This window comes from Mustela lutreola, chromosome 4 (assembly GCF_030435805.1).
Source record: "Mustela lutreola isolate mMusLut2 chromosome 4, mMusLut2.pri, whole genome shotgun sequence".
NCBI lineage: Eukaryota > Metazoa > Chordata > Mammalia > Carnivora > Mustelidae > Mustela > Mustela lutreola.
In genome coordinates, this window is record NC_081293.1 from 695,915 (window position 1) to 708,292 (window position 12,378).

The 12,378-nt window shown below is 58.6% G+C and overlaps 1 protein-coding gene across 5 annotated transcripts in view; it reads left to right on the plus strand.

Moving 5' to 3' along the window:
- Nucleotides 1-12,378, plus strand: part of CFAP46 (cilia and flagella associated protein 46) — an 89,003-nt gene that overhangs the window by 56,816 nt on the left and 19,809 nt on the right. For 4 of the 5 annotated variants that reach the window (XM_059172765.1, XM_059172762.1, XM_059172763.1 and 1 more), the window contains exons 33-41: nt 542-640; nt 985-1,117; nt 1,863-2,009; nt 3,751-3,951; nt 4,035-4,141; nt 5,182-5,358; nt 6,380-6,515; nt 10,811-10,993; nt 11,677-11,865. In XM_059172765.1, coding sequence (XP_059028748.1) covers nt 542-640; nt 985-1,117; nt 1,863-2,009; nt 3,751-3,951; nt 4,035-4,141; nt 5,182-5,358; nt 6,380-6,515; nt 10,811-10,993; nt 11,677-11,865 — 1,372 coding nt within the window. The remainder of the gene's footprint in view (nt 1-541; nt 641-984; nt 1,118-1,862; nt 2,010-3,750; nt 3,952-4,034; nt 4,142-5,181; nt 5,359-6,379; nt 6,516-10,810; nt 10,994-11,676; nt 11,866-12,378) is intronic. The other variant, XM_059172764.1, reaches the window with a different exon arrangement.

A 12,378-nucleotide genomic window follows, 5' to 3' on the forward strand; every position in this document is an offset into this window, starting at 1 on the left:
GGAAATGTACGCTGGCGTATTAGAATGCAGGGCCGCTGTGGGGCCTGCTCCCCAGTCACCAGAAGAAATATTTACAGGGTGGCAGGGGGCAGGGAGACCAGCCGTGAGGCAGGGGCGGTGAGCGCTTGCGCCCAGGGCTCTGCGAGGGACGTACAGTTGGGCTCTGCAGTGCTCGGGCAGCTCTTCTGTGAGCTGGAAACCCGCGACACCGTTTCGCACCAGAACCGAAGCAGACCTTGCCCGTGTCGCGGAGCTCAGGGCCCCGCCCGTGGAGCCTTATTTTTCCCTGTGAGGGTGACCTAGACGAGGAGTCCGGACGGAGTCCGGTGTGTGAGTGCGTGTGAACATTCTTGCCGCCTGAAGTTCGCAAGAGGCACGTGTGTCATTTTGCTTACCTCTGAATATTACTGAAAACATCACTAAATGATCCATTCTGTTCTCGTTTACCAGTTTTTAGGAGGCGCACTGAGCCCAGGGCAGCCTGGCCCTTACCCACACGTCCCGGGTGACCCTGTGCTTGCTCTGTCGCCCCTTCCCCTAGACTTGCCCTTGCTTGTTCCGACTTGAAATTGAGAGAAGCAGCTACTCACCATGAGGAGCAGGCCGGGCGGATGTACATCTACGATCTGGAGCAGGCGAGGTGCGCCCCCGAACCCTGCGGTCCCGACCTGCCCAGGGGACGCGAGCTCACCTGCAAACAAGGAAGGGTTTGGCCAACACGGAGCTGCTCCCGGCCGTGTCCTCTCCAACCCCAGGCCCATCCTGCATCACACGCAGCCGGGGGGACGACGCTTGACCTGGGGGGGTGTCAGGGGCAGCTCTGGGGGCAGTCGTGGGAGTTTTGTGTCATCTCTGTGAACACGCGAGTGACCGGTGGCTGTCTTAATTTGCATTTCTGGATCACTAATGACATTGGACATTTCCAGACACTTGCTTCTTGGCCGTGGCATTTCTTGGGCATGTCACCTGTGTTACTTACATTAGCTGCAGGAAGGAAATTGCCTTGAGAAAGGAGAAGAATAAGGAAGCAGTCTTAGACGACAGTGTGCCGACGCCGGCTGAGCCCGTAACTGCAGTGCCGCCCCCGGAGACGAAGCCCCTCGTGGCCCAAGACAAGGTACCCTCGCTCCGCCAGCAGCACCGTGTCCCCGAGCCACAGCTCGGCCCCTAGTGGGACAAGCCTTCACCGCGAGCTGTGTACAGACCCTCATGTCGGGTTCCCGGGAAAGCCGGGGTATGTCCCCTCCCCGTGCGCCCTGGGTGTCTCTGGGGAGATCGAGGCTACAGATCACCTCCAAGTGCACCCACCAGGGGCTTGGGCAGGATTCAGAGAAGACAGGCAGGGGCAGCACAGAGGGATTCCCAGGAAGGGTGGCCGAGGCCGGGGCACTTGGAGAGTTGCCCCAGAGGTCTGACCACTGCCCACACGGCGAGATCACTGGTGTCAGCTCACACCTCAAGAAAAGCAGCCGTCAGGCCACCACGCTCCGAACACCTGTCACCCCGGGGCCGCCAGCCTTGGGCCTCCGTCCTCGAGCCGCGGGCGTCAACCATCTGGGAGGCGCGGTAGGAACGTGCCAGGCCCCCGTGTGTCTTGAGGAATTCAGGGGCTCACTGACACCTCACATGCCGGTCCGGGTGCCGCCTGGTACCGGAGACCCGGGCCCCAGGGCGCAGGGCAGCGGCCGGAGCAGGGGCAGTGCAGGACCTGCTCTGACACCCCCGGGGGTGGGCTGGCGGGTGAGAAGAGACGCTGTCCCAGGAGACGGCTCGCTGCAGAGGTCGGGGGCCGGGCCTGGGGGAAGCATGGACGGCGGGAGCTTCCTCAGCCTCCGGCGCAGACCTGCCGCCCCATCTTCCAGCTCCTGACGGTGAACGGAGACACCGGGAGGGGCCTGGAAGGGACGTCCTTCCCTCAGCTGTGGATGCTCAAAGCCGACGTGCTGCTGGAGATGGACCTGTACCAGCCCGCGAGGCTGCTGCTGGCGGAGGCCTGCCTGGCCTTCCAGGTGAGGGGCCGCCATGCCCCGGGTCAGTGCGGGGGGCGCCTGCGCACAACGGCTCTCTGGGACGCAGGTGTCTGCTCGGAAGCTGGCTGGCCTCTCGCCGTTCTGCAATGTCCATCCTGGACTCGGATCTAAGTCTCTGCCCTTGGCCTGTGGTTTCTTTGGTTTTCGTTCTGTCCATGGAGAGTTTGCTGAAGTCCTCACTTCCTGCGGCGGCTGCAGGTCTGACCCCCGGGTGTTTCCTGATGTCATGTGCAGCGGCTGAGAGATAGGAGGGCTCCTTGCTGTGGGCCCAGCCCAGGTGTCCGTGGTCTCTCGGGGGGCCTCGCTGGAAGCCTGAGGTCTTCTGAGTCCCCGAGAGGCTTGCACTCCAGCCTGGCTGTTCAGACCTTGGCTCCCAGTCCCCCGTCACCCCCGTCTGCTGTGCTCCTTGGACCTGCCCTGCCCCGGCGGGCACATGGGTTGAGGTGCCCCCATGATTGGTGTCTAGTGCCCGCAGCTGGAGGCCCCAAAGCCCCAGCTGTGTCCTCCTGAGCTCTGTCCCCCGTGAGAAAGGTTGCCCGTGTGTGCGCCCCTACCCGGGGAGAAGGGGGTGCCTGGGACAGGCGGTTCGATCAGTGTCCGGCTCGGAGAACCGCATTCACTGGGGGGCAAGGCAAAGCTACAGGACCAGACGGGCTGTCACGGGTTTTAAAGGACTCCAGAGAGAGAAGGACCTTAACAGCACAGAATTCAGGGCCGTTGGAGATTCAGGCCGTGGGCAGGGTGCTTGTCCAGCTCAGATGGCTGCGTGCGGGCCAGACAGCAGAGGGGCGAGGCGGGGGCAGAACGGGGAGCATCCGGGTGGGACCGAGAGGCTGCACTCTGCTGGCAGCGGCCTCTTCTGAGACCCGCGGGCTGAGGAGCCGGCCGTCGGAGAGCTCCTGGGGATGTCGTGCCCAGGTGGTGGCTGGGGCACCTTTGCTCCTCCAGACGCCACTCTGCCCCCTCCTGAGCCTTCTGTCACGTGTCCCACACACATGGCCGGCGCCTTGCCCGCGGGCTTTTCCTTCCTGCCCTGAATCGCATCTCCGTGGGGCCATAGCGGTCGGCGCCTGGCGATGTCTCCCTGGGGCGTCTGCCCACCCCAGCCCCTGCGACCCTCCACAGCAGTCCGCCATCCGCCTCTCTGCTGCGGCTGCCCCCACCACCCCCACCATCCCCACCAGCATGTCTGCCTCCTGTGAGCGCCTGGCTCGCCTCGCCTCCAGCCTGCCCTGGCTTCTGGGGCCTTGGCTGTTGGGAGCACGGGCCCCAGGCCCAGCAGGCCCCACTTCAGTGTCTTCGAGCTGTACGCTCGCTGCTCTGTCCGGAACTGGCCACCACGGACTCCTGCCCTTCCCGCCTGAGCGCCCAGCATCCTCCTGCCCGGGTGGGGTTCAGAGGCCGACAGCACCCGCACCGCACGCCCAGGCTCCCTGCACCGTGTGTGACGGACAGGGGATGAGGCAGCCACGGCTGGCGTGGGTGCAAATGTCCGCCGTCTGTGGCCAGCGTCTAGGAGCGCACTGGGGACTGCTGCCAAGGCAGGGCTCGGGGACCCTGGAAGTGGACATTAGCACATGCACAGGCCTCAAGCCCCCCCAGCCCCGGGCCCTTCAGAGGGAGCCGCCCAGTGGCCACTGTGTGGGGCGAGGCCTGGTGCCAGGAGCTGCGGTCACGCCGTCCGGCTCCCGCCGACTCTGCTCACACGTGTCTGTTTCAGGAGCTTGGTGACCCTTGCGCGGAAGCCAAGTGCCTGCACCTTCTAGCGCAGCTGGCGAACAAGGAGAGAAACCACGCGCGCGCCCTGAAGCTGGTGGAGAAGGCCCGGCGCCTGGGCGGGGACGAGGAGTTCTGGCACAGTTCCGCGCTGACCCTGGCAGACGCGCTCCTGGCCAAGGGAGGCGAAGGCGGCAAAGTGACGGTAGGGCCGCCGGGCGCTCGTGGGGGGGGGGGGGTGGGTCCCCCTGGCCCGGAGCCACCCGCGGACGTCGCCATCCTCCTCAGGCCTGCCAGGAGTTCCAGAGACTCATCGACGTCTTCAGGGACCTGCAGAGGGAGAGACCGAACCGAGCGCCCGTCCTGGAGTTTATGAGCACAGACCTGGAAGCCAGGTAGTTCTCTGCGAGGAAAACTGAATTCACACGAGGTCGGGGCTGCCTGTCCTCACGCGACTTCCCAGACCTCTGAGGTGCAGAGAGTCACACAACACCCCTGACCCAGCTGGCCTTCTCCGAAGCGGAGCCTTCCACCTGGGGACCCTTGTCCACAGCCCATGGCCCCGGGGGGCAGGGGCCCGGGGAGGTCGCTAGAGCCTGACCTTCAGCCTTCTGGCTCCCGGAGACAGTGTCTTTTCCTTTCCAACGTGCCTTTTTCTCGGGACAAGGACGCAGGTGGCTCATTTGGTTCCTACATTCTCTGGGGACACGTCTGAGCTCCCCCAGGTGCGCGTGGACCCCCGTGGGGTGAGGGGCAGGCACAGCCCCAGCAGGGGCCTGGCCGCGGGGTTTTCTCCTCCCCCGCCCCCCGTGATGGTGTGACCTTCGTCCCGCGAGCATGTGCCTCCGTGGGGTCTGTCCTGTCTGGGTCAGTGGCAGGCGCTTTGGGTAAAGAGCTTCGGAGACCGACACTTGCCTCCCGGGCTTAGGGGTCCTTCGGATGTTTGGCCTCTTTGTGGCACTTTGTATTCTTCCAGAAAATTGCGAACTCTGGGTTTTGGGTCGTGTTGGTGTGTCTGTTTCTGGACTCTTTTCCTGTGACGTCACAGTCTTTGTCACAGGTCTGTCCCCGCCCATGCCCAGGCCCACCTTCCCCGCGGTCAGACTTGTGCATCGCCTCCCGCTGACCTTAACGAAGTAGTGGCCGAGGCTGTCTTCACGGTTTCCCCTTGTTTCCACCTTGTGTTTGCTCAGTTCTGGGTTCTCCGTCGGAGGGGCTCGGGCTCCCGGGGCTCCGGCCGGTGGCACCCGCACGTCACCCCGGGTTCCCGCGTGGGATCTGCGCCTGCGCCACAGGAGGACGGTGCCGGGGCAGGACAGTCTCGTGGTGGAAGCACGTGGCCCGCGTGCTTTCTGGTCCATGGGCAGCGCGCTCCGTGTCGGGGTGACGCAGGCCGGACCGCGGTGGCCACGTGGGACGGTCCTGCCGCCCACAGATGTGTGAGCCTCCGGGTCAGGGCCGTCGAGGACCTCGCTGGCTGTGAGCCTCCCGAATGCTTGCTCCTGCTGACCGAGCTGCACGATCGTTTGACGGAGATTGAGAAAAAGCTGACCGCCTGCGGCTACAAAGAGAAGTGTGTGGACATAAAACTAGAGCGCGCAAAGATAAAGAGGTGCGGGGGCCTCTGGGGTGGGGGGCTGGGGTCTGTCCCTGAGCCCCTGCCCCCCTGTCCCATGGCCTGACCCCGTGCCGGGCTCTCCTCCTGGCTCAGGACTCCCCAGCCCCCTTGTGTCCTAGCAGAGCGTCCTCCTGGCCCTGGGGCCGGCTGCACATCCCTCCAGGACAGCGGCATGGGGGGTGGGGGCGTCCACACTCTTGTCCCGCCCCCTCGGTGTCCCCTCCACCGCCCCCCGCGGCGTCTCAGCAGACACAGCGAGCTCCACACACCCACCCCCACCTCATTCACACTCTGCTCACGCTCGCGCAGACACACATCACACCCATGTGTGCCCATTACCTGTGGTCACTCACAGGCACACACACATCGGCCCCGTGTGCCCCTGGACATGCTCGCCCTCGCTGGCCCGGCAGCAGCCCGCGTCAGCCTCCCCCGTGCGACCTCTCGAAGTCCCCACTGGCTTCGAGGGCAGGGGCTGACCCAGAGACAGAGGAAGGAGGCCGAGCCTCAGCGCACGGCCCGTCTCCCAACTCCCCTCCGGCCCCCCGGCCCCGGGCTGCCCACCTGCTTGGGGTGCGCACAGGCATTTCGAAGCGCAACAAGCAAATCTTGTGTCAAAGGTGTTAAAAACAGCCTTTATGAGGAAAAAGCCACCTGGACATATGGGGTGTAACGTTGATCCTGTGATTACAGAATCGATATGGGGTCCTTGTCGAACTTTAAAAAATGCAGGAAGGCACGGAGAGGAAAACAAGGCAGTTAAATCAGCACAATTTACGTCCTGGCGTTGGTTCGTTGGATAGATTTAATTTTACAAAAATAGAATAAAGTGCATACGCATTTTGGGGCCAAGATACAGTGACGATATCTTTACATATAGAACATCCAGTCATAAAATTTGAAGTACTCATAAAGATACGATATAATTATTTAAAATCAGACACTGCAGTTTGTTAGTGTTGATGGAATAATGCTGAAGGTTCTGGCTCCAAACCCACTCTTCCATCTTCTAAAGATTATGCGCCCGGCACGAGAGAGAGGAAGACCGGAGGACGGCGTATCACCTGGAGGCCTACGACTTGGTCCAGAGCGCCGTGGCCGAGGCAGAGGCGCTGTTTCTCAGCGTGCGGGGCTTACTGTCCTCCCAGGAGGTGAGTCTGGGTCCCGGTCCCTCCCCGGAGCCCTGAGCACCCCTCGGCGCACACAGATACCCCCGCACTTGCCCTAAAAGGCAGCCTGCCTCCTTGCAGTCTGGCCGGGACGCAGCATCGCAGCAAGATTCGCCCTCCCTTCCGAAATAACAAAAATGTCTACTCCCTTCCGAGTAGACAAAAATGTGAAACAGATTTTCAACACGCTAGATGCCCACATGGGCAGCGCCGTCCCTGAGCACAGGTGGCCCCACCCCGGCCTGCCCTCACCACGGAAGCAGGGGGCCCTCAGGAAGGTGGTGGGCCCCCACGCAGGCTTGGAGCAGCACCTGCTCCCGCCAGCCAGACGGGACAACCTCGTGACCCCAGGCACTGCGCCAAGGAGACGGAAGGTCTTGTCTCAGCTGGGGGTGATCGGTCCAGGACGAGCTCCGCCCTGGGTCAGCTGCACGGAGACCCGGGAGGGCCACAGTGTCTGCCGACGGCTGTCCCGGAGCGAAGGCAAACCAGCTTCTCAAGTGTGCCTAACAGAAGACGAGGACACGCAATGTCTGGCAACCAGTGAGAAGCACCACGCCAGAAAGCAGGGAAAATACGCTTCCCAACATGCGGAACAGTCCGTCCGGACGGACCGGGAACCGGCGCGGATGTCAGAATTCAAGGACGAGAACAGGGCAGGACAAGGGTACAAGTGAGTCAGAAGTCACTCTTGAGAACAGTGTGTGGGTCAAGACCAGGATGCGATTAAAGTAGAGATCGAAAAGCAACATAAGAAAAGATTTAAGTCCATAGATACAGAAAGCTGATTAGTGGTTGTCGGGGAGGGGCCGGGGAGGGGCCGGGGAGGGGCTGAAGACAAGGCTGTTGAGTGGGGTGGGGGTTCCCTTTTGGGAGGACGAACCATGAGGGTGAGGCTGCACAAGGCGGTGAGAGCACTAAGGGCCACTGCATTGTACACTTCCAAACGGTGGTTTTATGTCATATGAATTTTACCTCAATTAAAAACACCAGAAAGCTATGGCTGAAATACCCAAATATTTGGAAAGTAAATAGCGTCCATCAGAATAACTATGAGCCAGAGAACAAATCAAAAGCGAAAGTATTTCTGAACTGAAGGCGGAAAAAAACTCAGAAATTTCATGACGTCTCTAATTGCAGTGCTTAGGGGAAAATTTGTAGTGCTGTATAACCACACGACGAAAGAAGATCCCAGACTAACAACCTTAGCCTTCATTGTAAGGAAAGAGAAGAGCCAAATGCAAATGAGCAGAAAAAAGGGGACTGAAGATCTAAGCAGCGATCAGTGAAATCAGAGACATAAAAATAAAAGGTAAAATCAATAAAACCACAGGTTGTTATTTGAGATAAAAAAGTTCCTACACTTCTGTCCAGACTGATCAGGGGGAAGAAAAGGACATAAATGCTCAGTATCTGAAATAAGTGTTGTAGCATCACCAGGGAGCCTACGCGTATTAAAAGGATAAAAGGGAATATTCTGAGCAACTTTGTGATGATATAGAACAATTCCTCGACGGACACAAACAACCAAAACTCATTCAAAAAGAAATAGATTACCTGAACAGCCCTTCATCTGTTAAAGAAATGGAATTTTTAGTAAGTCTTTCTACAAAGAAAACATCAGAGCCAGACTGTTTTACTGGTGATTCCTAGCAAACATTTAAGGAGAACATAACACCAATTCAACACAGAGTTTTCTAGAAAATTGAGAAGGAGAGAACCCATCCCCATCTGTAAGGCTAGCATGACTGTGATACCAAAACAAAACCTACAGATTCATGAGCACAGATGCAGAAGTTCTAAATAAAACTTCAGCGAATTAAATCCAATAATATGTAAAAAAGAATAATATGGAAAGTATGTAAAAATATGTAAAAAATATGTAGAAAAGATAACACATCAATGCCAAGTTGGGGTTATCCTGGGATTGTTGTAACTTTCAAAAATCAATCAATTTGGCTCACCATATTTTCTTAAAAATCACCTTAAAAATATGATCACCTCAGTAGACAAAACCCAACACTCATTCCTGATTGGGTGGGGAAGACTCTCAGCAAACTATTACCAGAAGGAAAGCTCTCCCAGCTGATAGACTGCATCTGTGGAAACTCTAGGACTCACATCACACTTAGTGGGGAAAGCAAAGCACTAAGATGGCCCCTTCCCCCACCTTCATTCTGAATTGTACTTGGGTTGTAGTCAACTCAGTAAGTAAGAGGAAGAAACCAAAAATGCCCAGTCTAGAAAGGAAGAAGTAAAACTGTCTTTGTGTACAGAGGGCATGATCATCTGTGTAGAAAATCTCATGCAGGGGCACCTGGGTGGCTTAGTTGGCTGAGCGTCCGACTCTTGATTTTCAGCTCTGATCCTGATCGCAGGGTCATGAGATGGAGCCCTGAGTTGGGCTCCATGCTGGGTGAGAAGCCTATTTAAGATTCTCTTTTCTGGGGTGCCTGGGTGGCTCAGTGGGTTAAAGCCTCTGCCTTCGGCTCAGGTCATGATCCCAGGATCCTGGGATCGAGCCCTGCATTGGGCTCTCTGCTCAGCAGTGAGCTGCTTCCTCTGCTCTCTCTGCCTGCCTCTCTGCCTACTTGTGATGTCTGTCTGTCAAATAAACAAAAAAAGTCTTTAAAAAAAATAGATTCTCTTTTCTTCTCCCACTGCCCCTGCCCTACCTGCTCGCACACTTGAGCGCTCTTAGAAAAGAAAAAGAAGAAAGACTCTCATGCAATCTACAAAAATGGTAACGTAAAGCTTAGGACACGAGAACAATATAAAAAATTAATTTTATATTTCTATATACTCACAACAATTGATCAGGTATTAAAAATTCAAAAACAAAACCACTGGATAGCATAAAAATGAAATTTGACCAAAAAAGGGAAAATTTAGCCCTGAGAACTAGAAAACATCACTGAGAGAAGAAGACTTAAGTAGGTAGCGAGGTATACCATGTTCATGGACCAGAAGACTTGCTGTAATCCTGACCAAGAAGCTGCAGGCTTTTCATAAAAATTTGAAAAAAAAAATTTTAATTCATTTGAAACTGCAAAAGATGTAGCACAGCAAACAGAACTTAAGAAAGACTGACTTGGAGATCTAACACTACCTGATTGTAAGATTTATTATAAAGTGACAGGAACCAAAGCCGTGTGGTTTTAGTGTATAAGTAAGACGAGCAGAGCAGTGGCACATAACAGTGAATCCGGAAATAGAAGATCGCTTTCAACAAAAGAGCAAAGGCAGTTCAGTGAAGACAGGCCACTGTGTATGGCAGTGGTGCTGGAGCCTCTGGAAACCCAGACAGCTTCAGTGCATTCCTCACACCAGACGCCAGATTCAGCCCAAGAGGACGGGAGATCTGAAGGTGAGAGCTGAGACTGCTTCTGGAGGAAAACACACCTCGGGGACCTTGTGTTCAGCAAAGATTCCTTACACGCAGCTCTCGGGAGACAAACTGAGACCCGCTCTTCAAAAGACACTATTCAGGGGGTGCCAAGACCAGGCACGAGCCTGTAGAAAATATTTGCAAACCATGTGATGGACAAGGTCTTGTATCCAGAATATAAAACCCTCTTAAAACTTAGTACTAAGAGAAACACCCCCATAAAAAGTGGGCAAAGAGTTGAGCAGACATTTCTCCAAAGAGGACATGTGGCTGATGAAGAATGAGGGGATGGTGAACTCACTGGTGAGTCAGGGAAACCACCGCACACCGCCTAAAACGCCTGCAGCTTAGAAGGCCGGCATGGCAGGGGTTAGCAAGGACACAGAAGGACTGAACTCTCGGGGTCTGAAGCACGGACAGCAGCTTGGCCGTTAAACAGGGCCCCGGAGGAGCCGGCACCCCACACCCAGGAGTTTGCCTGCGGAAGGTGAAAGCGCACGTCCTCGCAGAAGCCCGTGCACACGTGTTCACAGCCGTTGGGTTTACAGCGGCCCCGCGTGTGAGTGGGTGCTCACGCTGGGCCCTCCTGGACTACAGGTGCCCCGTGTCCATGGACATGTGTCCGTGGACAGGTGTGAGCGCGGCAGCAGCATGGGAGGGTCCGAGTCGTCTTGTGAGCGGCATCAACCAGAGGAAGCACGCGTTGCGGGACGGTCCCCGTGTGGACCCTAGAACCTGTGAACCGGCTCGTGTGGTGGAGTGTGGCCCTGGGCTGTGTGGGCGGGAGGGACCAGCTAGAAAGGGGGCGTGAGGGTGTGGGGCACAGGGACACGGGCATGGCCTTCCCCGTGGCGCTCTGACCGCGTGTGTCCGGCCCACCCGGCTGCAGAGCCTCAGCACGCCCCTGACGAGGAAGCTGGCGCGGCTGCGGCTCCACCTGGCCGAGGCGTCCCTGGACCTGCTGCAGCTCATGTGGGCGGAGGCGCAGGCCCGGCGGCGGGGGCAGGGCTCGGCGGACAGGCTGCTGGCCGACTACCTGCACAGCCTGAGCGACGTCACCTCCGTGGACCTGGTAACCGACCTGAGAGCCCGTGGCCCAGGGCTCTGGGTCCTGCCTGCGGGGCACCGGGGGCGTGGGGGGCACGGCAGGACTGACCAGGGGGTGGCGGGGGTGGAGCCCTCTGACCGCGGCTGTGTCCTCAGCCCCCGGGGCTCCCGGCCCCCCACCCCCTGGTCGGATGGCCTTGGGGGGCTCCTGGGGGATGTCGCGGGCGCATTGCCCTCTCCTCCCCGGGCATGCGCTTGGGCCGATTATTTCCGCACAAGGAAGGGCTCAGCAGGGGTGAGTTCGTTCCTTAAAGAAGTTGAGGTTAAACATCTCTGAAGGGAGCATCCTGCCATTTCGGACACTTTCTCCGACTTCACACACTGTGCACCAGAGCAACTTGATGTAACCGTAAATACATCAAAGTTGGCCCTAAAATTGAACTCGACATGAGCTTATCTATTTGTCAGTGAGTCCCAAGCCAAGGTTCTCTAAGCGGATTTTAGTGACTCCCCAACGCCTCAGCCCTGGAGGCCGCCCTCCTCCACTCCTGCAGAGGCCAGAGGGTGCATTTCTCACCCGGGACGTCGCCCCTCCTGGGGGTGTCAGACCGGGGGCTCAGGGACGGGACGCGGTGGTGGGGAAGGTCGGGGTGTCGGGGAGCCTCTGCTGTTGTTCAGGGCAACGCCAAGGCGCTCCTGTCCCCACAGAAGTGGTTCACGCTACGGCGGACCCTAGCCCACGCGGCGCTGGCGCAGCTGGGGAGCCTGCACTCGCTGTCCGCCGGCTGCGTGCAGATCCGGGCGCAGGTCCTGGGCCTGGCGGGGAAGGCCCTCCGCCTGCTGGCTGTGCACACGGACCCCGAGCACCCCACCTGCCACTGGGAGGACAGCCCGTCGGTACGTGCTCACCCGCAGCCCCTCGGGAGGGAGGGCGATCGGAGACAGGCCTCGACCTGCCCCTGACTGAGAAGGGTCATGTGGCCTGGAAAAGCAAGGACCAGGCGAGTAGTCTGTCCGGCGTGACCAGCGGGTGGGAAAGAAACACGGACTTCTGGGGACGGACTCTGGAGAGAAGGGGGAGCAAGCACATACCGAGTCCAAGGGCGGGACGCCCCAGCCCCCAGTGCGGGTGTCCCGTCTGCATCTCGGCAGCTTTCCTCCAGGGGTCTGGGGTCTGCCTCAGTGCTGGGAGCGGAGAAGCCCCCTCCTCATGTGCCGCAGGGGACCCCAAGCCCCCTTCCACCACCCACAGCGTCTGGTGTCCCCTGCTTCTCCGGAGCCCCCTGCAAGGCTGCCCAGGCAGGCCTGGTGGTCGCGGGGCAGCACCGCAGCCAGGAAGGAGGCCTGGGGACAGCTGCTGCCGCGGGCTATAGACCCTGCTGGCCACCGTCCTAAATGTATCCTTCTGCT